Genomic DNA, 25,341 nt, shown 5'->3' on the forward strand with positions numbered 1-25,341 from the left:
CTAATATGTTCAGTATGTGAAATTCAATAGAGTAAGTAGGCTACATTTGAAAACCTTTAGTCAAAAAAAGCTAAATATGTTCCTATACCTCCTTACTGATTGAGCCCCAAAACAGGAAGGAATAAAGAAAAACCACAAATCACTATCGTATATAATTGTATCATATTCAAATGGACAACATATGTTCTGTATTAAATTGATTATAATGTCCGTTTATAAAGTGCAATTTGCATAGAATAAATAGGATGCTTCCGTTTCGGTCCTGTTGACTGAAATGACATCAGTGATGACATCATGGATGGTATAAAACACTAGCTGGAGAACCGGAAAATATCAGAGACCCCAGTCCACACACTGTGCTTTGGCTTGATCATCATGCGTGAAATTGTACATCTACAAATTGGACAATGCGGAAATCAGATTGGCTCAAAGGTAATAAATGACAAAATAATTCTCTATCAAAACTATCTTCAATAGTTAATAATAATATCAAAAAATGATGATCAATGCAATTGTCCTAATAAAACATCTAATAGCATATTGAGCCTTTGAAATGACTCAAAAACAAATAGAAATTAGTATTCAATGTGTGCTATTTTTAAAGAAATCCTTTCGTATTTCTGTTGTCGTAGTGCCTCATTTCCAAAGAAAAACCAGCAGTTGTATGACATCCAAACGTTCAAATGTAACTAATTATCTTCAAACAGATGTTTAAAGCATAATTAAAATATCAGAGCCGCATATCAGATACAGTACAGTTATATCTTACAATCCCTACATGTTGAATTATTACATAATCGTATAATCTTTCAAATAGTGAATTAAAAAGGTCCCACCACTTTAGAGTTATTTCTTAATGTGGTATTGTGATTAGTGCATATCGTAACTTAATAACTTCTGTGTTTACTACTGGCAGTTGTCAGTGACAGGGTGTTCCTTGTGCTCTCTGGTAAAAGATAAGGGGCAATGCAAGGCTAACATGGGTGGGACTTTTTTATCACGTAAAACACAAAGCAAGGAAGAGAAAATAAGCAGAATAATATTAGAAATTATTTCCTGCTATATTTGGAAATCATTGGTCATACAGGACGAATTAAATTACAATATTGAGCGACACAAGCATAAAAGTATATCTGACCAATAGAAGGCAGAAAGTAACCACTTTGATCCACAGGTATTGGATCTTGTAGGAAATTGTAGGTTTGCATCACTATTCATTCATACATACATGTTTTTCATTGACCTGGGTGCTGCATTACAGATCCATTTGATTAGGAGTTAAAAAGCGAGCATATACAGTAAGGTGAAATAGTGAATGGTTGGTGGAGGGTTTTGTGAGTGTACATCAGATTGTTATAGGCAATCTGATGTCATAACATCATAACATGTTCATAACAAGGTCATAACATGTTCAAAAAGTAGTTATATAGGTTCTCGATTACACTTTTGTCGTATTCTTTTCGTGCATGAACGTATTTTGTTAAGTAAGTGCAAAGTTAGACATAAAAATCGATGTTGTTAGTTAACTGTATTGCTTTGTTGGTAATGTTTTTGTTGTACTTATAATTGCTGTTGTTTCTCCTTTTTCTTAGTTTTGGGAAGTGATCAGCGAGGAACATGGCCTTAACGCTACAGGCCTCTATGAAGGAGATAGCAACCTCCAACTTGAAAGGGTCAATGTGTACTTCAATGAGGCAAATGGTAAGAAAACGTGCAATTTCAGTTCCAAATCCAATTCAATGGAAGATAAGAATAAGAATATAAGGTTAAGACGATGGTACAATAATTTGTATTTATTTTGATTAAATACATTTCAATTGTATTCTCATTTGATTGCACTGATTCCCCATATATTCCAGGTGGTAAATATGTGCCCAGGGCTTTGCTGATTGACCTGGAGCCCGGAACCATGGACAGTGTGAGAGGGAGCCGCATCGGCGCCCTCTTCAGGCCAGACAACTTCATCCATGGTGAAAATTAAACACTTTGTGCCATCCATGGTTGATCCATGATGCTAAATTACTTTTGATTGTATGAAACAATGTATGAAAATCATATGTTTTGTTGTGTTGTTGTTGTGTGGCGGGTTTAAAAAGCCTTTCATTGATTGAAATTAATCATTTGATGCTCTTATTGTGATATTAAGACTTTTCTATCAGATGTTTCCTCCACTGAAGAACACTGAGCGATCCTTGCTCTCCACATGGTTCTGTGTTGTTTTCCAGGGAACTCTGGAGCCGGCAACAACTGGGCCAAGGGCCACTACACGGAGGGGGCTGAGCTGGTGGACCAGGTGATGGACCAGGTGAGGCATGAGAGCGAGAGCTGCGACTGCCTGCAGGGCTTCCAGTTCGTCCACTCCCTGGGCGGGGGCACCGGCTCCGGCATGGGCACCCTGCTCATCAACAAGATCCGCGAGGAGTACCCCGACCGTATCATGAACACCTTCAGCATCATGCCCTCGCCCAAGGTGTCCGACACGGTGGTGGAGCCCTACAACGCCACGCTCTCCGTGCACCAGCTCCTGGAGAACACGGACGAGACCTTCTGCATCGACAACGAGGCCCTCTACGACATCTGCTTCCGCTCCCTCAAGCTGACCACGCCCTCCTACGGCGACCTCAACCACCTGGTGTGCATGACCATGAGCGGGGTCACCACCTCCCTGAGGTTCCCCGGGCAGCTCAACGCCGACCTGAGGAAACTGGCCGTCAACATGGTGCCCTTCCCCCGCCTGCACTTCTTCATGCCGGGCTTCGCGCCGCTGACGGCCCGCGGCAGCCGCCAGTACAGCGCCCTCACCGTGCCAGAGCTCACCCAGCAGATGTTTGACCCGCGCAACATGATGACGGCCTGCGACCCAAGGAGGGGGCGCTATCTGACGGTGGCCGGCATGTTCCGGGGCCGGATGTCCACGCGGGAGGTGGACGAGCAGATGCTGAGCATGCAGCAGAAGAACAGCCACCACTTTGTGGACTGGATCCCGCATAACGTGAAGGTGGCCGTTTGCGACATCCCGCCCCGGGGCCTGAAGATGGCGGCCACCTTCATCGGCAACAACACGGCCATCCAGGAGGTGTTCCGGAGAGTGGGGGACCAGTTCGCCCTCATGTTCCGACGCAAGGCCTTCCTCCACTGGTACACGGGGGAGGGCATGGACGAGATGGAGTTCACCGAGGCCGAGAGCAACCTCAACGACCTGGTGTCGGAGTACCAGCAGTACCAGGACGCCACCGCCGACCAGGGATTGGAGGAGGAGGAAGAGGCAGAGGAAGAGGCGGAGGTAGAGGCGCGGCCGCCGATGACAACCTCGACAAAGGCTCATGCGAAGGTTCAGTCTCGCACAGAATCGGTGAAGGAGCAGCGAGTGAGCGAAATAGTGATTGAAACCACGGAAGGTGACGAGGACCTGTGAAAGTCGTGTCAAAGTTTATAGTGAATGTGATCGTCGAACCGTGCAAATTTACTCGTTGTTTTTCGTTTTGTGCGATTGCAAATAGAATTGACCTGGGAATGGTATTTTCAAATACTTTCGAAATATTTATATTGTATGCATGCTCATTAATTTGTTCACTAATGCACGTTTGCGCAATGCTTTGGTGGTCACTTTTTTTTTAATCTAAATTCTAAAATCCTTCATGTTTGAATCAAGGTACCTTTGAATATAGTAAAATCCACAAATTGTCTTGCATTTTTATAATAAATGTATGTTTTATGTGTACATTTGATAGTTAGTAAACTTCAGAGATTATAACGAAGTTGTACAGAAATTAAATCAGTTTTAGCTTTGTCATGTTTTGTATTATAAGACTGCTATTGGAGTATTTCTTTGAATTTCGTGTTACATTTTTCCTTCATACTTGTTATGAGATAGATTCTACTAAATAAAATAATAATATAATCAAAGTAAACAACACTCGTAAGTAACTTATATTTCCTTTGTACACCAACAATGTATTTGGAATACACCAACAATGTATTTGGCATATTCACATATTCTATGGAAAACTCTTACACAAACTAAATTGAATCGATTCCCACAATTATGGCAGCATTGCATTGCACTCTTCATAACTATGTAGAGCCCTCCTCCCTAAGTCTGGCAGAGACAGATTATACAATACCAAAGTTGCCCTGTCTGTACTCCATGATAAGCACTTGTGACGTGTCAATGTGTTTCCACAGTGCACCACCAAACTTGTCCTAACGAGGGGTTGGTGATGAGATATGGATGATCTGGGTTACAATGAGATCAGCACATATAGCAATGGAATTTCAAGATGTCCCATCCGTCTTCAGTGAAGCAATACAACTGCATTGCTGTTTATTGTCGTTTAGTTTAGGCTAAGTCAAAACGATGTGTCATGCAGGAGATTCTAAATATGATCAATATAATATGGTAATATTATGCAGCGTTTTCTCCGTCTAACTCTCTCGTCCTTGAAATACGTGTGTGTGTGTGTGTGTGTGTGTGTGTGTGTGTGTGTGTGTGTGTGTGTGTGTGTGTGTGTGTGTGTGTGTGTGTGTGTGTGTGTGTGTGTGTGTGTGTGTGCGTGTGAGAGAGAGAGAGAGAGAGAGAGAGAGAGAGAGAGAGAGAGAGAGAGAGAGAGAGAGAGAGACGGGTCACTGTCCTAAACTTCTAAGCACATGATGCCTGCCAGCTGCAGCGCTATGTACCATGCGCAAGCCAGTACTATGTGCCTTCAATCAGAATGCGGCGGAAGTGCGTAGCCTACAACTTCTCATGTGACCTTGCTGGAGTGGGCGGAGTGTAGCACCGCTCCTACTGCTTAGCTTTCGGCTAACTCGCCCAGTGTGTCCGTGCCTACCGGCTTTTCCACTCCTGACTCCAACTTCGCACCGGGTACCCGACCAACCCATTATCAGACATGAAGATCTGGACATCAGAACATATATTCAAGTAAGTAGATCCAGTTAGATATCCGCTTGTGTGCGCAATATGCGATTATATAATTTGATTCGCACTGAAGCCAGTCACATGTAGAACGACATTCCTCTCTGTTGAACAGGCAGTCGTTCTTGGTCCCTGCTCAGCAAAAGCAGCTGCACAATAAATTACACTGTTTACAGATAGAATGTAATATTTTAGAACGCCGCTAACGATAGACATTGGTCGAGACATTGCGGTGCGATTGCTTAACCGGTCAGCGCCTATTATGACGTGCCGGTGTCGTACATCATCCCGCTCAACCTTTCACCTAAATTTAGCCATGAAATTTATACGCGATTGTTACTTGCGTCACGGCGTACTAACATTCGTGTTATCTCCATGGCGACCATTCACAGTCTCTGTCACTTGCGCCAGCGCCATGCTGTCGTTGATAAAATCAAAATTGTAGTGCTATTCTCATGAATGAAATACACTATCATTCAACACGAGTTATTATATAACCCTTTCTTTCGGGCTTTTCAGAAATTACGAGCGTCACTGTGAATTCGCTAATACGCATGTAGAGATATCTGAATAATGTTTACTAATAATTATTTTGCAAGATTAGACAAAATAAAATGTAAATATCATCCGTGTCCTCTGCTTGCAGCCATCCTTGGGAGACGGTGACCAAGGCTGCCATGCAGAAGTACCCAAACCCCATGAACCCCAGTGTGATTGGAGTTGATGTCCTGGACAGATCCGTAGACAAGCAGGGATGCCTGCACAGTAAACGACTGCTTAGCACAGAGTGGGGCCTCCCCTCTATAGTAAAGTCTGTAAGTATCAAGGTTAATTCTTGATTGTCGATTATTGATTGATGTTTCTAATAATAGCTAGATATGGTAGTACCGTAAAGACAAACACTCTATGAAAGTGGGACACAAGGGGTTAATTATAGCAAAGCTAGAGAAGCGTTTTTGTAGGCCTATATGCTGCTTATTTCGGAATCACTTTAGCTAATATAAAAGTAAAAAGTATAAAACTTAAATTCACCCTCTCTCTGGAAGTTAGGTGTTAAACGTTGTCACATCGTAATATTATAGTTTACAGAAAATAATTTTGCGTTCAATTAAAGCCAATCACATGACAGCACAGCGTAGGTGTATTAGGCCGGGGAGACTAATGCGTTTGAACAAGGTTGACCTTGCTACTCAAGGTAAGGCTATTTTAGCAATGCTGCAGACCGGATGAGTCCATGACTCTGTCACAGCCCGTGCTGTACGACACTGGGGGTGCGGTTTATGTGTTTCTAGACCTCGTGTCATGTGATGTAACATTCCAACTCGTATTAGCCCCTCGCTAATAAGGGACGTCCCTGTTGTAACTTGCAATCGTGAGGCTGAGTGAGGAGTTGTGTGCCCCTACATAGGGGTGATCTTGTTACACACTCCTGGTCACATTGTTCATATTTGCCTCACAACATTCTAAAGAATATCGGGTTATAAAGTGAGTTATTGAAGTAGTCATACTTCTTAGTTTAATAGCTGAACTTGCTTATTTGTGTGTGCATTTCTTTATTGAGAGTGCTACTTTTGAACCTGCTGTAATCGCTGTACTCTATTCTATTTGTATGTTCTATAGAGTAAATTACTGGTTTATAAGGCACTCTGAGTATTTGGAAGGGGGCCATGTTGTATTGCGTGTACAGTTTGTTCAGTTCCCAGGAGTACAAACTACCGCCAGTGTTGAGTAGGACCTGCTCATCACCCACATTTCTCTCAACACTATTACCCCATGTCTCCCAACCTCGGGGGCCAGAGTTGAGTAACCACATGACTTCCACCCATGCCCTTGGGCAAAACATAAAAGCTGTATTGTGTTTAATGTCAGAAGTCTAGGGCAAAAGAGTCTATTGATATACGATGTCTGATTCCATTTGCAGACATTGTCTCCCAATTGGCCCCGTGGTCAACGGTATATTCTATTAATCTTAATCAGATTGTCTTAGACTAAATTCAGCTGAGGTCTGATCAGGTTCTTAAATGTGAACCAAGAGCAATAGATTTAGATCTTGAGTAAGTAGTTAATTCGATTTTGTTTTGGTTTGGCTTTTTTGGTTGACCTTTCATTAACCCGACCATTATAACATCATATTTTTCTGGATGGTGTTCAGCAGGTTCTTACCAGACTTTATGGGAAAATCTGTAATTTTCTTTCAAAGTGTTTTGCTGTCTCCCATCAGTTGGGGTCAGGGTTGACTTCCATACCCGAGCACAATATGCTTGTAGGCCACTTCATTTTATTCTTTTGCTGTTTGTTTCTTTCCTATTAGATCATTGGCAACACACGGACATGCACGTACATCCAGGAGCACTCTGTTGTAGACCCCAAAGAAAAGGTTTTTGAACTTCAGTCCTCAAATGTGAGTACTGTCATTCATTATGTCACTCTTTCATGCGTAGGTGCATCTATCCCCTAAATCTGAATCATCATGCAATGCACTCTTAACTGTATCCTTATGGACCTCTTTAGTAAAGGTCCAATAATCTGGTGATCTAGAGATTGCCCTGGAATTCGGGCTGGGCATTTATTACATAATCATTGATTATCTTTGAATGGTACTGTATATTCTAAATGAATAATGACGAGAAGATATACCTTTTTAAAGCGATCAAAATAATCATGCTGCTGGTGTTTCAGGGGTGTTGGATGGTGGAGATAATTCATGTTCCAAATACAAACCTTTGCTTACATCTGGCTTATCCTTGTGTCTACAGATCACCTTGACAAACTTGATATCTGTGGATGAGAAGTTGACGTACAAACCCCATCCTCAGGATCCAGAAAGGTATGTTTAAACAGAATGGGCTGCAAATTCACTACCTTTTTTAGTACAGGTCATGTTTTGAAAAGCTTATGTTCTCATATATTCATCATCTATTCTCACTAGAACGGTATTGACTCAGGAAGCCATCATCTCTGTGAAGGGAGTGAGCCTCAGTAGTTATCTGGAGGGAGTCATGGCCTCAACCATGAATACCAACGCTGGCAAGGTGAGATATGCTCTTGACCTGTCCTTGTTTTATGTGTACGACTGACTCCCAAGTACATGTCTGTTAAACTATTTACAACAAATCATTTCAAAATATTTGTCAGAAAAGAAAAGGTGTGTCTTCACTGTAAAAGATGATTGTACTTTTGTAAAATGATAACTAAATAATAGATTCATTTGCCTTTTCAAATTTTATGCTTAAATATTTGCCCAAATGACCATCTGCACACTATAATTTTTTCTGGAGTTTGAACTTTTGCCCATGCTGTCATGTAATCATTGGGGCTCCATTTTGTTTTTCCTTTTCTGCAGGGGCGTGAGGCGATGGAATGGGTCATCAGACGTCTAAACACGGAGATCGAGGAGCTGGCGGCAACGGCCCGCAGCACAATACGCACGCCCATGGCTGCGGCGGTTACATCGAAATAACACTGTCACTTTCGGTCCACAACCCACCCCTTTGTGTCTGGGTGCCAAAAACACTACAAAGACTACAAAAATGTCGCCATGCATCAGCATCCCCCACCTCCCTTCCTTTTTAGTGTTAGATTCGGTGCCTGTTCTACGTGTTCCAGAGTTGCATATCCCTCCATTTGCCATGAACTGCTGTCTACATTAGATAGGCATTCGTGCGCCAAACTGCAGTGTGGAGGGGGACTCTGAAACAGGGTTTCCGGGCGTGGTGTTAGCCCTGTTGAGGACGGCATTATAGAGAAAGGCAAACAGGTGCAAGACTCCAGAGACAGTTGTTCAACACCACCCATGTTCGAAATGGACAAAGAGTGGGTCAACGTTTGCTGTTACAGGTATAGGCATCTTTCGGTTATTTATTATACGTTTTAGTTTATTATTTGCTTTGTTTTTCAAAGGTGCCAAAGTCTATAGATGCACTACTCCCTTTTTTGGGGACCTTGGTGAGCATCAATACTGTGGGCTGTAGGACCTCAGAATGCTAGTCCTTTACCGAAGTACGGAGTCTTTACCAAGGTTGGTTTTGTAGAACATTGTTTTTTGGTCGGGTGTATGAATGCAATGTCACGTTTGTCCTGGGTCTGCTTTCGAGGATTGGAGATCTGTAGGGTACCAGAACGTAGCTAAGTCCCACGGTCTCATGAAGAGAGAAGGGCAAGGCACAGCCGCTGAGGAATGTGAGTCAACAGGGTTTTTCATGGCTGATGTTCTACAGCTCTATTGAGCCTCGACATTGTCACCATGGATTCCCTTCCAAACTATGAACTGATGAGATTGTTAGAGCCAAGCCTGTATACATGTGATGTTCTTGTATGATTCATTTAATTTAATATTTATGTAACCTGAAGGGATCAAGACACACAGCACGGATTTATGTTTTGAGGAATTGAACTGGACCATCTTCAGTGTGTTGGCAAGCACTTATATGCTGAAACGGTTGGAGTGGTAATAACTATTCTACTGTTTTTGATTGTTGAAGCTAAACACCAGCACTTTAACAAACCAACAAATATCTGAACATGACCACTGATAATAATGCCAGTTTTGTATTTTTAAAATAATACTGCCTGGGGATCTACTGTCTTTTACCAGTATAATGATATACAACAGGTCCTGAGTGGATGGGACTGAGCTCGCACTTGGAACCAAAATACATTTTGTTAGAACAAAGCTGCTTAACATAACTAGGGATTTTGTGAACAATTGTTGTTAGCCTTATAATAAGCTAACTTCTGAAAGAAATGTGCAATTCAAGCAGTTTTCATATGTAAAAAGTCAATTGTGAAGGCTATCTGTGTATACTATTAAAGATTATTTATTATGTGAAATTGTCTTGACTATTGGCTTTTTTGCAGAGCAAGTTTTTCTGGGTTAATAACTTTTGGATATGGGAGCATCCTCAAGGATCCCTTTGACACTCATTGTCAATGAAGAGCAGACTTCATAACATACTCAGGCATGTAGTTCCTTTTAATTGCTTAGAAACTATATTAAAATACAGAAACCCCTGCAGCTGATATGGAATAAAGAAAAATACATGATAATACATTTACTGTAAATATATAAAGATGATTGAACCTCATTAAACAGATTTTTGTTCATCTTTAATTGATATAAACAAACATTCCAGTAACAGCTTGGATTGTATAATTGTATGCATCAAAATAAAACGCTTATGTCGGAAATGAATGAGATGTTTAAGTCCTACATTAAACATGCAACCCCTGTATACAGTCGAGTGGCTAGGGAATTTGAAAGCGTTTGGTGTTTTTTTTGTGTGGTTTTCATTTTTTTTTTTAACATGTGGGACTTAGAAATAAATCTGTACTGTGTCTGACATTTAATATACATTTTATTTACTTATTTATTTGAGAACTGATTGGCCCATATACACCGAGATGTCATAATTCCCACTTGGGTAAATATAAATTATTCGTACAGGAATCCCCTTAATCAAATGACTTCATCAATTGTAACGTTCCTTAGTGGATATGAGTTGATGATATTGCTCACAAATTGAGTAGAATAATGACAATTATAATTTCATCGATTAATATTTATCAATACAATTTTGTCAATTTTAGTCAGGCCAGTACTGCCATCTACAGTTCTATCCTGAAAACGACATGGTGATGACGTCAGAAACCCGCTTCCAAATCAGCCAATGGTTCATAAGTAATGGCGATCATTTCAGCCAATCACGTGAGTTGAAGTCGTTCAGGGTTTTAAAAAGAGCGACATTTGAAATGAACCAACAAGCAATATTACGAAGGGGTTTTAACCATTGTCAAAACCTGACGTGACCTAACTCGTGGCTTCTACAAAATAGGACACCGCTTTTTAGTCTTTATTCACGCAGAGTTTGTTTCTTACGGTGTTGTGTCCTCCTGTTCCATTATTTGAGGTTAGAACGGTCAGGTAGATCGTTGAACAACCTTGATATTTATTTTATGTATGCAGCTCGACTGGCTAGCTGAAGCTAGCCTGCCGAGGTAAAGCTTTTAGCTTCGTTCGTTTTAATCGCTTATTTTCGGTATTTAAAGTAAAGCGTTGACAATAATTGCATCTGGAAATTGTGCACACATATTTAGGTAAGTAAGGTTGCTATATTGGAGATGTTCTTAGTGATTCGCTTGAATTATCTACTTTTTTTGATGACTATCCTTGCTGGTGGACATAATTCAGCGATTCAGGCGATATAGTTTAACCGTTTTTGTAATGTGAATAAAATCGATAGTCTCTAAGCATTTAAATAGTAAGGCAGATGACAACCGTACAGAAGAGATTTTTTTTTCTTCTGTAACGATTGCTATGAGACTGAATCGTGTGATTTCAGGAATAATCCAAGATGATTATTATAAATTTTAAGTTGGAATCTTCCATAAAATGTCCAATCGTTTCTTTAAAGAATAGACCATGGATGCTGCTAGTGGAAAGGATATGAAACTGCAAAGGCCTGCAGGGAAGGTAACATTAAATTGATTAAAACATTTGTTACACCACACACTGAGCTGTATTTGGTTTGTTCGTACATTGTTTTAATTTTTTTTTGAAATATTACTCATGATGATCTCTTCCGTAGCTGACTACCAGTAACTTGGGTCCAAAGAGAGTTCCGGTGGCTCAAACCACTCGGAAGTCTGGCAACCCAGCGAGCCACACTCCCAAGGTCCTAGGGATGTTAAACGGGCCACAGCGCATACAGCGACCCATGAGCCAGCAGAAGCCCGTATCGCACGTCGCCACTGTTGTCAAGCCCAGCTATGCAGCTGATCAAAACAGGAACCCGGTCACTCCCAACGTTAACCCTGCAATGCAACAGAAGCCTAGTCTCCAGTCTGGTCAGGCCAAGCCGAAAGCCACAAAAGTTGACCCAGAGCCTGCCAAAAACACAACAGAGCCTTCTAAGAAGAAGCCTTCGCAAAGTAATCATTATTAATAGAATTAAGCTTCTAATTACATTCACTTGCCCTCCTATTTCTGTGTATTGGTATGCCTGACTGTGTTTTCTTTTCTTCATTAGACGAGGCAACCAAGAAGGAATCTTCAAATGGAAATTCAATGTATGAGTATTTTTCATTCAAAAACGGATTATTGTGTATTTTTATTCTAATGTAAATCCATGGAAGCATCCATTGGGGTTGAAAATGTCATACAAATGTAAATGATATGGTAACTGTGTAATCAAGCCTTCATATAATCTAACTAAGTATCATGTTGCTCCAAAAGAGCGCGATGGAGCCTGGAGAACTTTGACATCGGCCGTCCCTTGGGGAAGGGTAAATTTGGCAATGTCTACCTGGCCCGGGAACGTCAGACCATGTTCATCCTGGCCCTGAAAGTGCTCTTCAAGAAGCAGCTGGAGATGGCGGGGGTGGCGCACCAGCTCAGGCGTGAAGTGGAAATCCAGTCTCACCTCAGGTAGAAAACGCATCTGTCCTGATAGTGAGAAACTGCCAATAAATCACACAAATGTCACAATGTCTCTGATAAGAGACATGTAGACTCCCCACTTCCCCTGCCATCCTATTGCCACCTAGAGCGTGGCATATTTAGAATGACAAAGGCTGCCGTTTTCTTCATGGTGGCAGCATCTACTTATTACTGCACACTTTCTGATTGCGGTGATTGGTTCCTATTGAAATGTTATTAAATCTCTCCAGCTTCAGAGCTTTTCATAAATGAAAATAAGTTTTCTCATTTACTGCCATAATGGAATCCAATTTCTCATGTTGTTAAAGCCTTTTGAGCAACATGCTAAAGACTCTTGCGTCCCCAATGCTGAAATGCTGCTGACATTCTGTCCTCGTCTTCCAAAGGCACCCCAACATACTGCGCCTCTACGGTTACTTCCACGATGCGTCTCGCGTTTACCTCATCCTGGAGTTTGCACCCAAGGGAGAGCTTTACGGCGAGCTGCAGCGCTGTGGCAGCTTCAACGAGGAGCGCAGTGCCACTGTGAGTCTTCCCGGCCGTCACTGTACACCTCAACCTCAGAGTTCATTAGTGTCTCTATTAAGGCGTAGTTATGGTTGGACGTCGACGTAATGCAAGGGGGTTTACGGTCCCATTACGGCCTCGCGGACCCTCCTTGCGTCCACCACAAGGGCCTGACGTGTGCATCCCAAAATTGTTTACATTGCGTCGAGGCGGCAAGCAAGGGCTGTGATTGGTCCACCAACTTAAACCTGTCTCTGAACCAAAACAGGTTCACGACTGTCGAAGAGACAGCGTCATTGCGTTGCGTCAACGTCCAACCATAACTCTACCTTAAGTCGCACTGAAGTTGTGACAAGCTTGGCTGCCGTGGTCATTGTTGTAACATGTGTCAAAGTTGAGCAACCTCACTGAAAAGCTGAAATGAATGGGAACCTTTTTGTTGTACATGTGTCATCTCCCCCTACTTTGAGAAGGCCAAAACCATAATGTCCATAACCATAACGTCTGTCGTTTTTTTTTTTTTTTTTTAATGCCATTAGTACATAATGGAGCTTGCAGATGCTCTGAACTACTGCCACTCCAAGAAGGTGATCCATAGAGACATCAAACCTGAGAACCTCCTACTTGGAGCCAATGGCGAGCTGAAGATTGCGGACTTTGGGTGGTCTGTGCACACGCCTTCCTCCAGGTAATGCATTTGTCCAATCCCAATAATGATGCAAATCAGGCAGGACGCTAATGTATAGCATTAATATTATCTGGCCTCAACCTGTGAGCCGAGCCGTTCATAACCTTTGAACATTCGTAACTCTGATACCTCTCTTTGCTGCTCCAGGAGATCCACGCTGTGCGGCACGCTGGACTACCTGCCCCCGGAGATGATCGAGGGTAGGACCCACGACGAGAAGGTGGACCTGTGGAGTCTGGGGGTCCTCTGCTACGAGTTCTTGGTGGGCAAGCCCCCCTTTGAGACAAAGAGTCACGAGGAAACTTACCGCAAGATCTGCAGGGTAAGGGGTCGCACGCCTGGACTACAGCATGTCATCAAACGGCAACGCTAAATCAACAAGGGCTGATCGGAAAGGACTTTAATCAAGCCTGAATTCTCCTGATTAGGGTCCCAATAAACTGTTGACATGTTGAGCTAGTGAAATAAAGATAATAACATTGTACGAGGAGAACTCGCATCTAAAGGATAGTTATTTTCCCCTTTTGCCTATAGGTGGAATATACGTACCCGGCCGTGGCCAATATCTGTGCAGATGCGAAGGACTTGATTGGCAGGCTGCTGAAGCACAACCCCCTGCACCGACTGCCCATCCAGGGCGTGCTGTGCCACCCCTGGGTGGTGGAGAAGTCCACCAAAAAACCCACGTCCCTGTCGGCCAGCCCGGAGCCGGAGAAATGAATGTTGGTTTGTTTGTCGTGATGTGGTCGTCTTACTTTCTCGCTTTGGAAACTGTGCAGCTGTCTGAGCTGCTTGTGTGTGTGTGTGTACTGTGGATCACTTCTTTGTGCCAGACGCTGATGGCTTGCTTGATGTCATATTGATCCTTGGTTTGTAATTATGTAATTATGACTTTTATTGGCGACTGTCACCACTACTTGAATATTACAATAAAAATTATAAAAGACAAAGTACTTCGCTTAAGTAATGTTTTCTGTCTAAATATAAGGTGAATGATTGTTTGAATATTTACCGTGGTATTTGAGGCCACTAATGGTTTGCACTGAGTTCCATTCTGCATGTCAAGCGTTTCGCTGTACGGAGCACTAGAGGGTGCTCGAGTGTCACCCATCTGCTGGGATTTATAAAAGACGTATTAAACAATACAATTATTACGTGTATTAAATAAATGTGAATTTAATACATTATCGTTTTTTTATTTTAATTTGTTTTACACGGTCAGCGATGTTGTAACGCGGGAAGTGTGGCGCAAACGCCAAGAGGTCCTTTAAAAGCCTATCCTTTGGCGTAAAAGCTTTCCTACATTGATAGTTGCAAGACATTATCCCTATTTGAATTCTTTGTGCTACCCACTGTCGCTATATTTTCTTTTCTACCAAACATTTTTGCTGCGCTTTTTAATCCAACGAGACCGTTACAGATAAGCGAGCGAATGCGTGATTCGTCCAAAATAACGTGGTGCAGAGGAGAGAATATTCAGTCCCCAAGCATTTCTACACAGATGGTCATAAGCAACGGAGTGGATGAACAGGTAGGCCTACGTGTAATTTAAATTCCCGCGATTTCTGTAGGTCTACTCCGCCTTTTTAAAGCAGCCTTAAACCAAAGAGGCCCCACTAAAGCAGTGCTTCAATCGTAGGCCCTCTTATCGGCCCCTCAGTTAGGCCTATAAAATAAAGAGCGCTATTCGAAAACATTTCTTTCGGCTGGGTAGTCCTAATTCCTAATAATGAAATCATGCTTGGCTACGTTGGGCAAGGCCCACAAATGTCTAAGGATTCAAATTATCCATCTTTGCATTTTATTAAAGAGAAAAAATACATGATACCCACACTTTCATTTTTAATACATAAAACCACTCACAATTTTACAATATAATTTCACTTATTTATTCTTTAATATTCATTTTCACGATATATGATAACGATTTTGAGATATACATTCCATCTTTTTGAAACCACAGTAACACTACACATACGGTTTTTATAACATTTCCACATGACCCATTGGATCGCACAGAGTGAACAATGTCTTTATGCACATTTTCTTAATTTTTGATCTCTTAATATTTTAGCTCCAAACGACAGAATTTCGAACAAAGAATCAATCAATCTATTCTCGGAATATACATTTCAAATTCACAAAGAAAAACATTTGAGAAATGGCCTAGATTAAAGGATTTAAATTTGCTGCCCCCCTCCTGGAGTGGACTATTGTTATCTGATCAGTTCAACACAGTATACGTGTTAACTCGTATTATCGTCTTCCAAAATGTCAACATGTCAAACCAGGCTTTTCTTATATACTCCAGGCCTCTCTGTAGGCTATAGGCCTTACTCTAGGCTCTAGAGCTCTCTCTAGGCTCTAGGCCTCACTGTAGGACATAAACCTCACTGTAGGCTCTAGGCCTCACTGTAAGCTCTAGGCCTCACTGTAGGACATAGGCCTTTCTCTAGGACATATAGGCTCAATTCCAACGTTGTTTGAGCGTCAATGTAAAGAAACATTTCTGGGAAGTTATTTTTTCTCCTCCCAAATTGATCATATTTGTGTCTGAATATCATACATTCAATGCATAGTTTGTATAGCTGCTGCAAAACGTCGGGGTATCTAGGTCCAATATTTTGAGAGAGGTCCAATTTCCACATGTCACGTATTATTTGCTGTCATCATTCTTTTCCTATTCATTCATTGTTAGAACAGCCTGACTGTTAGAACAATAACTGTTAGTTATTGCAATAAAATCGTATTAGCCAATTCCAGAAGCGTATCAATGACTCAAAACGGGTGGCATGTTGGAATACTGCAAAACACCAAAAACAAGAAAGTGGCATTTTTTTAATAAACGCTTCTTATTAGCCATTTAATCACAATATGTCAAATTTGTGTCCTCAATCACAACCTTAAACGTCTAATGATGTGTATTCTCAAGTGTGGGACCACCACAAGAGCGATGAAAATACATATGGACCATTTTGCAAGTTTGATTTGTTCAATACTGTAAACCTTCACTCCACTGGAAAATATTTATATGTAGCGTTGTTCGCATATCAATACATCATGTTATCCATATAGTGTGTGGGGAATGAATCACTCGCTTAGTCACCGTATACCTATCTATTCCTCACTGTGTGAGCATGGGCGCGTCTGTGTGCACGCTCATGCACCTGCATGTGTGTGTGTGTGTGTGTGTGTGTGTGTGCGTGTGTGTTTGAGTGAGAGAGAGAGATAGAGATAGAGTGTTTGCGTGTTTGTGTGTGCGTAAATCGATGCAAGACTATGCATCGCACAAATATGTGTTGAACGCGTATAGTAAGCAGGGGCTGCACTTGAATAGGAAGTCGTGTGTTTTGCACTAAAATGGGGATCTGCAATTGACATCTAATTCTCAGCGATGGTTTAACTTTGAATCTACTCTTCTATGTTGTACTTGTACGCTTCTATGAGGCCCTCCATCGAATGAATGAAACCGGATATACTGCATATACCCCCTATTACAAAGATGGCGACATCGAAGAACACGTGGTGCCACAAGAGCTTTCTCCATAAAAGCTTGAGGTGGAAGAGGCTGGGCAGTAGAAAGCACAGCCCAGCGCCCGTGAGACTTCCAGTGAGCCCCATGAGGAGAGCGAAGTGTGGGACATAAATGGCCATCAGCAACGTAAACACAACCAGGGTGCATCGAAGAGTGAGACCCCAAGACTTCAGGCGTCCGTCGGCCCCGTAGCAATCTGGAAACGCCCGTCCTCCGTCACCGAAAAAGCTTTTTTCCAAAACCTCTACGGCTGCGAAAAACGGCAATGGATAGGACAGCAAGGCTTTGGCTACTAGGAAAAGATTGACGACGGCTCGGATGGTGGACGGCAGGTTGTCTGTGATGACCTCCTTGGTCGCGTCCGCCCAGGTCAGGTAGGCCACCAGGGCGAACAGGCCCTTGAGGATGCATGCGGCGATATGGGTCCAGTTCATCATGCAGTGGAACTCGCTGGGCTTGTTCATGTTCCCCTCGAGAGAAGGCAGGAAAATCTGAGAGGTGTAGCTGAACACGATGATGCCGATGGAGATGGGGAACTTCTTGACGTCGATGTAGAACTTGACTTTGTCCCACGCCCAGTCCCTGGCCCTGGAGAGGCAGTAGGCGATCACCAGGACGTTGATAACGAAGTGGGCCATCGTGCACAGCAGGCTGAACTTGGAGACGGCCTTCAGGTTCTTGAGAAAGGCGCAGGGAAGGAGGGCCACGGTCGCGATGATGGCCCAGGACTTCTGGGAGACGGGCATGGTGGGGAAGCTGTTCTCCATGAGGTTACCGCTGACCACCACGTAGAGGATGCAGGTCATCACCAGCTCTATGATCTGGGCTACATTCACGATGTGACCGCCCAAAGAAGGGAATCTGGGCGCGCAGCAGGCGTTGGCAATGTCCACGTACGAGTCCCTGACACGTACCAGCTGCCCATCCTCGTTCTCTTCGTACAGGCAGGCGATGAGGATTTTGCCTGTGTAGCAGCACACCACAGCGGCGAAAATGATAAGAAATAGTCCGAGATATCCTCCGTGCAGGATGGCGTAGGGTAAGCCAAGCACAAACATCCCCTGCGAAGGCAAAACACAAACGGGCCATGTTATGGGGGGTTTTGAATAAATTATTTCACCTCGACACTCTTAACCTAAATCTCTTTTGACACATGCGGTGAACAACTGGTGACAACGGTTTTCATTGTGGGCTTTCCGATTCGCTTTGAGCATCGCCCCCCCGCCCCTCCCCTCTCTCCCTCACCCCCCGCCTCTTTCGTCATCAAGAGGAAGAGGAGACACAGTGTGACGTATAGCTGGCTGACTGTGTCGTGGCTTTGGCCACGACCGCCCCAGCAACAAGGGCTTTAAGGCTATATGCCACTTACAGAAACACGAAAATCGGATTGCTCAATATTCAATTTCTATAAAATATGTTTTTGTTGTCACTTCGACATATAATACCTGCGCAAGTTCGATGCGTAATGGACGCGCGCAATTGAATTGAAAGTAACTTTATAGTAATTCAAATACATATATTTCTTGATTATTTGGTATGGTTTCTTCAGGTAACATATTACTCAGTATACAAGTAAATCATGGATTTATCAGTCGTTCACTTCTCTCGTTGAAATCGTGTGCGTAAAATTCCGCAGTCTCGTCAATGCATATTTTGCGTTTTCTCCCTGACCAGGTGGATGATACCGATTAGGTTTTGCCTAATGATTGACATCATTTTACAGAAATCACACAAAGACAGAGGATCAAAAATAACACCGACTACTGGGTTTAGTCATCAAAATGATTAAATTGACACTGCGCCACGCATTCGTCCCCATGAAGGGTGTTTTCAAGCGCATTTCATGCCAGGCAACGGGTTTCACGATACAATAGATAGACTGTGGGCCTTGTAACACATTCCTCAACCTAGTTTTTTACCTGGATGGCATTTGTCACGTTCCAGCCGGCCTCCCATGCGGTAATTTTTGGTTTATCTTCTTCTGCCAGACTTCCGTCTTTGGAGCCTGAGGGCGGCAGACCGGTTCCATCTCTCTGGTAGTGGCTGTCGCCATCCAACCCCCCCTCCCCTGTGCCTGTCGGTCCGCTCCCTGCTCCGGCTCCTGCCTCATCGTTTGTTAAAATGTCCATTTGCATCCCCTGTCTATGGTCATAATCCAGGTCATCGCAGGCGGCGAAGCCCAAACCCTCCTCGTCCGTGGCGGCTTGGAAGCCCATCCTGGCGAACATCCCGCTCACCTTCGCCTGGGATTTGTTGGAGACCGAGGTAGCGGCATTGGACAGCTTATTAGAAAGCTTGCTTCTTATTAACGTAGCCATTTTTGCTTTTGACTATGCAAATCGGTTTCTCCTAATTAGTATTTTCTGAGCAGTCGTTTAAGATAGGATTCGTTATTTTTTCCCAAATTCAAACTCTTGGATAAAGTCACGGAGTAGGATTTCAAACGCTGTGATCTTCAAACGAGGACCGAGATCGAGTTGCTATCTCCACTTCTTGCTCAAGGTACGCCTGCTGCTCTGGATCATCCCCAGGTACATGTCACCTTCAGACGCCTGCTCTCCGTCTGTGCATCTTGCTCCTGCGCGCGCTGATACGACGAATACGCCCGAGATTCGGCGCGCGGGGTTTAGGGCTCCAAACGGACGCGCAACAGCTTTTACGCAATCCAGGGGTCGGCGATGTTTGGGTATAATATCGTTTTCTTTTCAGGGCTGCACGATTTCGACGGCGGTCCCAAAGTTGGGTTGACTGTTGCCGCTACTGATGTCAGTGCGTTGCGGTGAAGCCGGAGGGGGGTGGCAGAGATGAGGCACGTGTCACCATCAGCCCGCCAATGCACGCTCTCTGCTTCAACATGCACGTACCCGGACCCCCAGTGCGCGCGTCCACCCTCACCAGAAGCAAACGGGAGAGATTTGCTGCATTTCTAGGGGAGGTGCTTGCGGTTACCCCATGCCCTCCCTGTTCTATAATCTATAATATTTTACCCAGACGTCCAATGGCATTCCAGAGGCCTCGATTCTTGCATAACTTTAGGTGTATAAAAGGGGGGCGGAAATGGAAGAAGCCCCTTCAACTCCGTTGGACCGTGTGCATATATAACCCCACAGACAATTCCATCACTTTCTTATTTGCAATAAGTTGTTTTTTTTCGTTTTTTTCATAGCGACCCAAAGGACGTGGAACTCATGGTAGCACCCATCTCACTTTTACTGTCGGGATTATACGGAACGAGTTTTAGAAGTGCGCTCTGTTGATTCATAGTTTATATGGAAAATACGCGTTTTTTCTGCTTGTTCATTGTAAGGTGGAACCTAGGAGCGATTCGCGATCAATATTAATATAATACTCTGTACTTCTTGTTTTCAGAAGGGGGATCTTTCATTGAATTATTACGCTGTATTTAACGGGTTAATTAATAAGCCCTTCATTCGGTGTTTTGATTGACCGCAGCCGACGGTAACTCTCTGTTTTTGCGCAGTTCGATGGGAAGCAGGGACAATTTCGTTGATGTCGTTGATTTGGGTTCATTTTTTTATTGTACTTTCCGTTGCATTGATTTATTGATTGAAAAATAAATCCTATCAAATGATTTCGGTGAAGCAGATCGTTGTTACAGTGGCTTTAGGCCTACTTTACAATATTTGTTTTAAATCAGGCTTTAAAGGCCCTCTATTTTCATCGTGCTTGCTAAATTAAATTTGAAGTTAAGGCCGTGGGAGATATAGCAAGATAACCGGCTGTAATCGTGGGTTGAAAACGAACCATGGTGACTGGGGTGTTTTCCTGGAGTCGGCTGGATGACATTCTTCCGTCCCTTTCTATTTGCGTCCCATGAACGTGTCCCTGGGCAGGAGTACAAAGTTCATCACTAGAGCGTGACAAAGCGTCTGAAGAGGCAATGATACAGTGATACAGGGATGTGGGGCCTACAAGGCAGAAATAGTGACCTCACAAATTGAACCGTATAACGCGTTCTCCTCAGCTGTTGTAAAATGTGTCTTTTTTTTCTTCATGAAAATAATTTCGCGTGTAATTGTAAAACTTTGTAGGCTTTTTTTTTTTCTTTTTTTTGTTTACTAGATCGCAATAAAAGCGTAGACTAGACCTATGAACATTAATATACCCATTTGATATATTTTCATTGTTTAGTTGGCTATGCGTTCTATGCTGAAATTCAGCGCCAATTAAACGTTGTTCACTGTAAATTACGTGTCATGAAGGTGCATTCCTTTTACAATGAAGGCGGGGGAAATGTATAGGCCTCCTTTTTTATTTTACACTCAAGGAACAGGCACGACTTCTCGTCGGAGACCATGAAGGGGAAGCAGGCATCCATACGAGGCCCATGCAGGAATCTCTCGCATCTATTCGGCTTTGTTTTAGGGGTGGTTGTGGCTTGTGTGAAACGCGCCATGCCAAACTCGATCTCACTTGCTCACAATGTGGGATCTTTTTTTTTTCATCGTGAAAAGGAAAATGCTAGCTCCACCTCAACCCCACACCCCCAACAAGGATGAAAGGGTTAATCACAGAGGCTGTTATCAGCGCGCCGCAGCCCTCCTCTGATCCGCGCAGGACTGTCTGGTAGAGTGAGTGTGTGCGCGTCGCAAGATGAAAAGAGCCGCCGTGACACCGCGGCCAGTGGGGCGGGGGAGGGAGGGGGGTTACAAGGACTGGATCCACGGCAAACTCTGGGTTTACTGTAAAGAAAAGCACCGAAATAAAACGTATTAGAATAATAATAACAACCAAAAAAAACAAACAAACAAAAAAAGGATACTAAGGGGAGGGGGGACATAAGAATTGTGTTGAATTGTTAATACGTGTCTGCATTTATGAAGTATTTCCTAAATTGAATTATAACTTAATACACGTGACCATCATGAATATATTAGGCTACAAATAGCCTATCTGAACGGTCAAACGCACTCTTTTTGAAATTTGGAGAATCCTGGATATATGTTTTGCCCTCGTATTTCCGAGGTGGAATCCGCCATGCCTTCTGCTTCTCTTTGTTGCAGAGGGCATCACTTATCTTTAAAGCCAAACTAAGACTAGACCCTCCACGTCCCCGGGAGGATCCCGGGTCCCCGGTCCAGACACCGTCCCGTCCATTGACAAAAGAAAGTGGGCGATTGACCATCAGGGTTTAATCTGTGTTCGGTTTGCATCTCTGTGTGCTCAGCAACCACCGCGTCAAACAAAAGACACCCACTATGTAGGCTATCCACCTGCGAGCACCATGCAGGTTTTTATTTTTAGGCTCGAGAGCCAAGTGAAAACGGCCATTATGGTGAAATACTCCTGCCTTCCCCCCGCACCCCCCCAATGTGCTGTCTCCCCAATCCCCCCCGCCCCCCCCCCCACCTCTCCCTCCCCCCTCGCATTATTACCCGCGGCCCTCTCAGTCTGCTAGCTCCCTTTTCACATTACACACTTGGCTGAGCTGGCACAAGGTTCTGCGGCTTCGTGTCAATCCTGCACGAGCCACACAATGATTAATTAGCGATAGATGATGGACTGTTCTCATGATCGCCTCCCCGGAAAAACAACGCACACCCACAGATAGCAATGGTCGCACGGACACACACATACATAGACACGCACACACGGACAAGCACGCACACACACACGCACACGCACACGCACATGCATACACATGTGTTTGCGCTGGATATTTTGTTCATACATTTCATGTTTTATCATTTCTTTCTGCCTCATCGCTTAGGCCTACTTGATTTAATATAATTTTATTTGTGGCAGCATACCTCTACAATCCTTGAGCCAATGTGTCTTTCATTTAACCCTTGACAGATCCTGCCTTTGTGTCTCTTTGCCAACAAGCCAGGCAGAAAATAACACCTAACCACCGTCTATTAATAAGGGGACCTGAAAAGGGCCTTCCGGTCCCCGGGGACCGCGGAGGGGAGCAATGAACTCACATCAGGCTAATCACACCACCTCCGAGTCCATTAAAATTACCATTACAATCCCGAGTAGCTGCCTCCGCATTATCGGGCCGATTAGCTTTCCCCTGCCAAAAAGCCATTTCAAGTTTGTATCGAAAAAAATATGGAATAAAGAAACAACAAAAAAAATCATGTTAGAGTCCATTCAGCTGGGAGGTTTCAGCACCTTGGGCAGGGGCCCCACCGCCGTTCTTTGAGGGCCACCAGGGGTCCGGATGATAAATGATTATCGTAGATAAGACTGTTATCGTTTGCAGAGCTTATCTAACGCAGTAGATTCAATGAGCATATTCGAATTCATATGTGGCCTACATATTATACGATTGTTATTTTTACCCCCCCTCCCCCAAACAAATTGTCCCCCATCCGTCAGGCAATCAGAGCGGCCGCGCGCACAGAGACATCCAGGTGGGCCCACGGTAAACGACTAAGAGCCTTTTCATTACTCCTAATGCCCCGGTTTAATGGCTTATTATGGGCTCCCGGGAGGACTGCGGAAGAGGCTCGTATCGGCTCCTCGAGGTCTTTCTCCGGGAAGGAAAAGCTCCATTCATAAAGAATTTCAGATGTTTATTTTATTTTAGCCAACAACAAAAAAATAAACCTTATTTTAAGCTGCTGGAAAGTCACCGTGACTTGTATTCATCGCTAATGGCTTCTTAATGTGTTTTTGCTTCAACCCCCCTCGTGATTTCAATTAGCCTGCTCTATCGTTGGGTTTTTTGGTCGTATGTTTTTTTTTCCGAGTTTTTTCTCCCCCGAGTAAGTGGTCTTTCTGTAGCGCGTCTCAAACACACAGCGATGTGTGTGTTACAGGCAAACGCTCCCCAGACGCCGCTTGCTGTTAACCCGCGTTGACTCGACTCTCTCCATCACCTCTGACGTCCTCCTCCTCGGCCCGGGCCGGGTTTTCTCTCTCCTGCTGCGACACATTAACATTGTAATTGCCTTTTAGCCCCTCTCTCCTTGAGCACAATAACGCGCGCGGGTCCGGGGGGATTCGCGCGGCCTGCGGCTGGCCTGGCACAGAAAAGCAAAGGCGTCGATTTTTTTTACACACACACACACGCACACACGCACACACGCACACACGCACACACGCACACACGCACACACACATACACACCATTGTAGCAGTGGTCGCCGTCAGCGAGGACTTTTACATGGCCCGAATAACGATTTGCTTTTACATGTTCAATTCAGTGATGTAGGTGGTAGATATAACGCCGATTCCCGCCACTGGGGTAACAAATAGAAAAGGCTAGGTTCAGGTTAAATGGCTCGTTATATTACTCAGGGATGTAGAGGTTATTTTTAGTGTTTTGAAGAACATATCCGCCGCAGGACTGAGCTACTGGTGATGGCAAAACGTCAATTGTTATCCCACCTAATCTACTGGGAAATTGTATTCATAGAGTGTTCGTAGTGTGTGCGTGTGTGTGGCTGTGTGTGGCTGTGTGTGTGTGTGTGTGTGTGTGTGTGTGTGTGTGTGTGTGTGTGTGTGTGTGTGTGTGTGTGTGTGTGTGTGTGTGTGTGTGTGTGTGTGGTCTTGTCACCTAGAGCAGAGTCAATAACCCTCGCTCTCAGTCACTGGTGAAACGACTTGTAATAATTGTGTTCTCATTAAAGTTTCAAGCTCTGAGAAAAGCAGCCATGTTATCTGCTCTCCAAGGGAGACAAGCAAACATACACATGTAAGCCTCAATGGGACGAGCAGGCACTCTGCACTCTTCAAAACGGATGCCCCGTCCACTGCTCCCAAGACTATAGAGGATATGACTGCTTCTATTAACATAAGACTGTATAAAATGTTTATTTTTGAAACATTTGATTTACTTATTTTTCAACTTTCTGTATTTAATTTGATTCAGATAAAGAAGTAAATCCCACCAACAATAACGCAACAAAACGATTGGCTTATGAGTGGAGTGAAAGTGTCTGACCAGTCAATTGTATAGTTCACACCCAATCACCATTATTTTAATCTCCACATGAGCATGAAAACCCATATAACACAATTTACATCAAAACATTTTCGATTTTATTTTACAGTTTGGGTCCCGTTGCCAATAGTTAATTTTCAAACAACTGACCGATGACGTTTCCTTTTTTTTCCTCATGTTTATCAAGATTGCGTTGGCTGTAGATCAAAAGACGAGATGAAACAAACAACTATGGAAACGCGGGACATCCCCGTCTTAAATTAGCATGAGCGACGTTTTCTAGCCTAGCAGGGTCCCTGTGTTTGTTTTCTTCCCTCACAACAGAACCTCCATTTCCGCTCCTCCT

The 25,341-nt window shown here is 43.6% G+C and overlaps 4 protein-coding genes across 5 annotated transcripts; 3 read left to right on the forward strand and 1 right to left on the reverse strand.

Annotated features, from left to right (window-relative positions):
• The first annotated feature begins 314 nt into the window (after nucleotides 1-314).
• Nucleotides 315-3,911, forward strand: LOC115557372 (tubulin beta-6 chain). The gene is made up of 4 exons (XM_030375133.1): nucleotides 315-432; nucleotides 1,593-1,701; nucleotides 1,860-1,970; nucleotides 2,226-3,911. The coding sequence occupies exons 1-4, from the start codon at nucleotides 376-378 to the stop codon at nucleotides 3,413-3,415; spliced, it is 1,467 nt and encodes a 488-aa protein (XP_030230993.1). The 5' UTR covers nucleotides 315-375; the 3' UTR covers nucleotides 3,416-3,911.
• Nucleotides 3,912-4,731: 820 nt separating this feature from the next.
• On the forward strand, nucleotides 4,732-9,745 carry prelid3b (PRELI domain containing 3). The gene is made up of 6 exons (XM_030375355.1): nucleotides 4,732-4,921; nucleotides 5,562-5,730; nucleotides 7,227-7,316; nucleotides 7,672-7,742; nucleotides 7,845-7,947; nucleotides 8,259-9,745. Exons 1-6 carry the CDS (start codon nucleotides 4,890-4,892, stop codon nucleotides 8,373-8,375), a joined length of 582 nt encoding a protein of 193 aa, XP_030231215.1. The 5' UTR covers nucleotides 4,732-4,889; the 3' UTR covers nucleotides 8,376-9,745.
• Nucleotides 9,746-10,646: 901 nt separating this feature from the next.
• aurka (aurora kinase A) lies at nucleotides 10,647-14,498 on the forward strand. 2 transcript variants are annotated; one of them, XM_030375358.1, is made up of 9 exons: nucleotides 10,647-11,008; nucleotides 11,326-11,384; nucleotides 11,500-11,842; nucleotides 11,941-11,980; nucleotides 12,147-12,338; nucleotides 12,737-12,875; nucleotides 13,397-13,545; nucleotides 13,693-13,867; nucleotides 14,080-14,498. In XM_030375358.1, exons 2-9 carry the CDS (start codon nucleotides 11,334-11,336, stop codon nucleotides 14,263-14,265), a joined length of 1,275 nt encoding a protein of 424 aa, XP_030231218.1. In that variant the 5' UTR covers nucleotides 10,647-11,008; nucleotides 11,326-11,333; the 3' UTR covers nucleotides 14,266-14,498. The 2 variants fall into 2 exon arrangements, with proteins under 2 accessions (XP_030231218.1, XP_030231220.1); XM_030375360.1 differs by having other exon boundaries at nucleotides 10,648-11,008; nucleotides 11,331-11,384.
• A 922-nt stretch (nucleotides 14,499-15,420) lies between these two features.
• slc32a1 (solute carrier family 32 member 1) lies at nucleotides 15,421-19,398 on the reverse strand. Its single transcript, XM_030375942.1, has 2 exons — nucleotides 19,000-19,398; nucleotides 15,421-18,141 (listed from the first exon to the last, which is right to left on the reverse strand). Exons 1-2 carry the CDS (start codon nucleotides 19,396-19,398, stop codon nucleotides 16,957-16,959), a joined length of 1,584 nt encoding a protein of 527 aa, XP_030231802.1. The 3' UTR covers nucleotides 15,421-16,956.
• Between the last annotated feature and the right edge of the window lie 5,943 nt (nucleotides 19,399-25,341).

This window comes from Gadus morhua, chromosome 13 (genome assembly GCF_902167405.1).
Source record: "Gadus morhua chromosome 13, gadMor3.0, whole genome shotgun sequence".
In the NCBI taxonomy this organism is placed as follows: Eukaryota; Metazoa; Chordata; class Actinopteri; order Gadiformes; family Gadidae; genus Gadus; species Gadus morhua.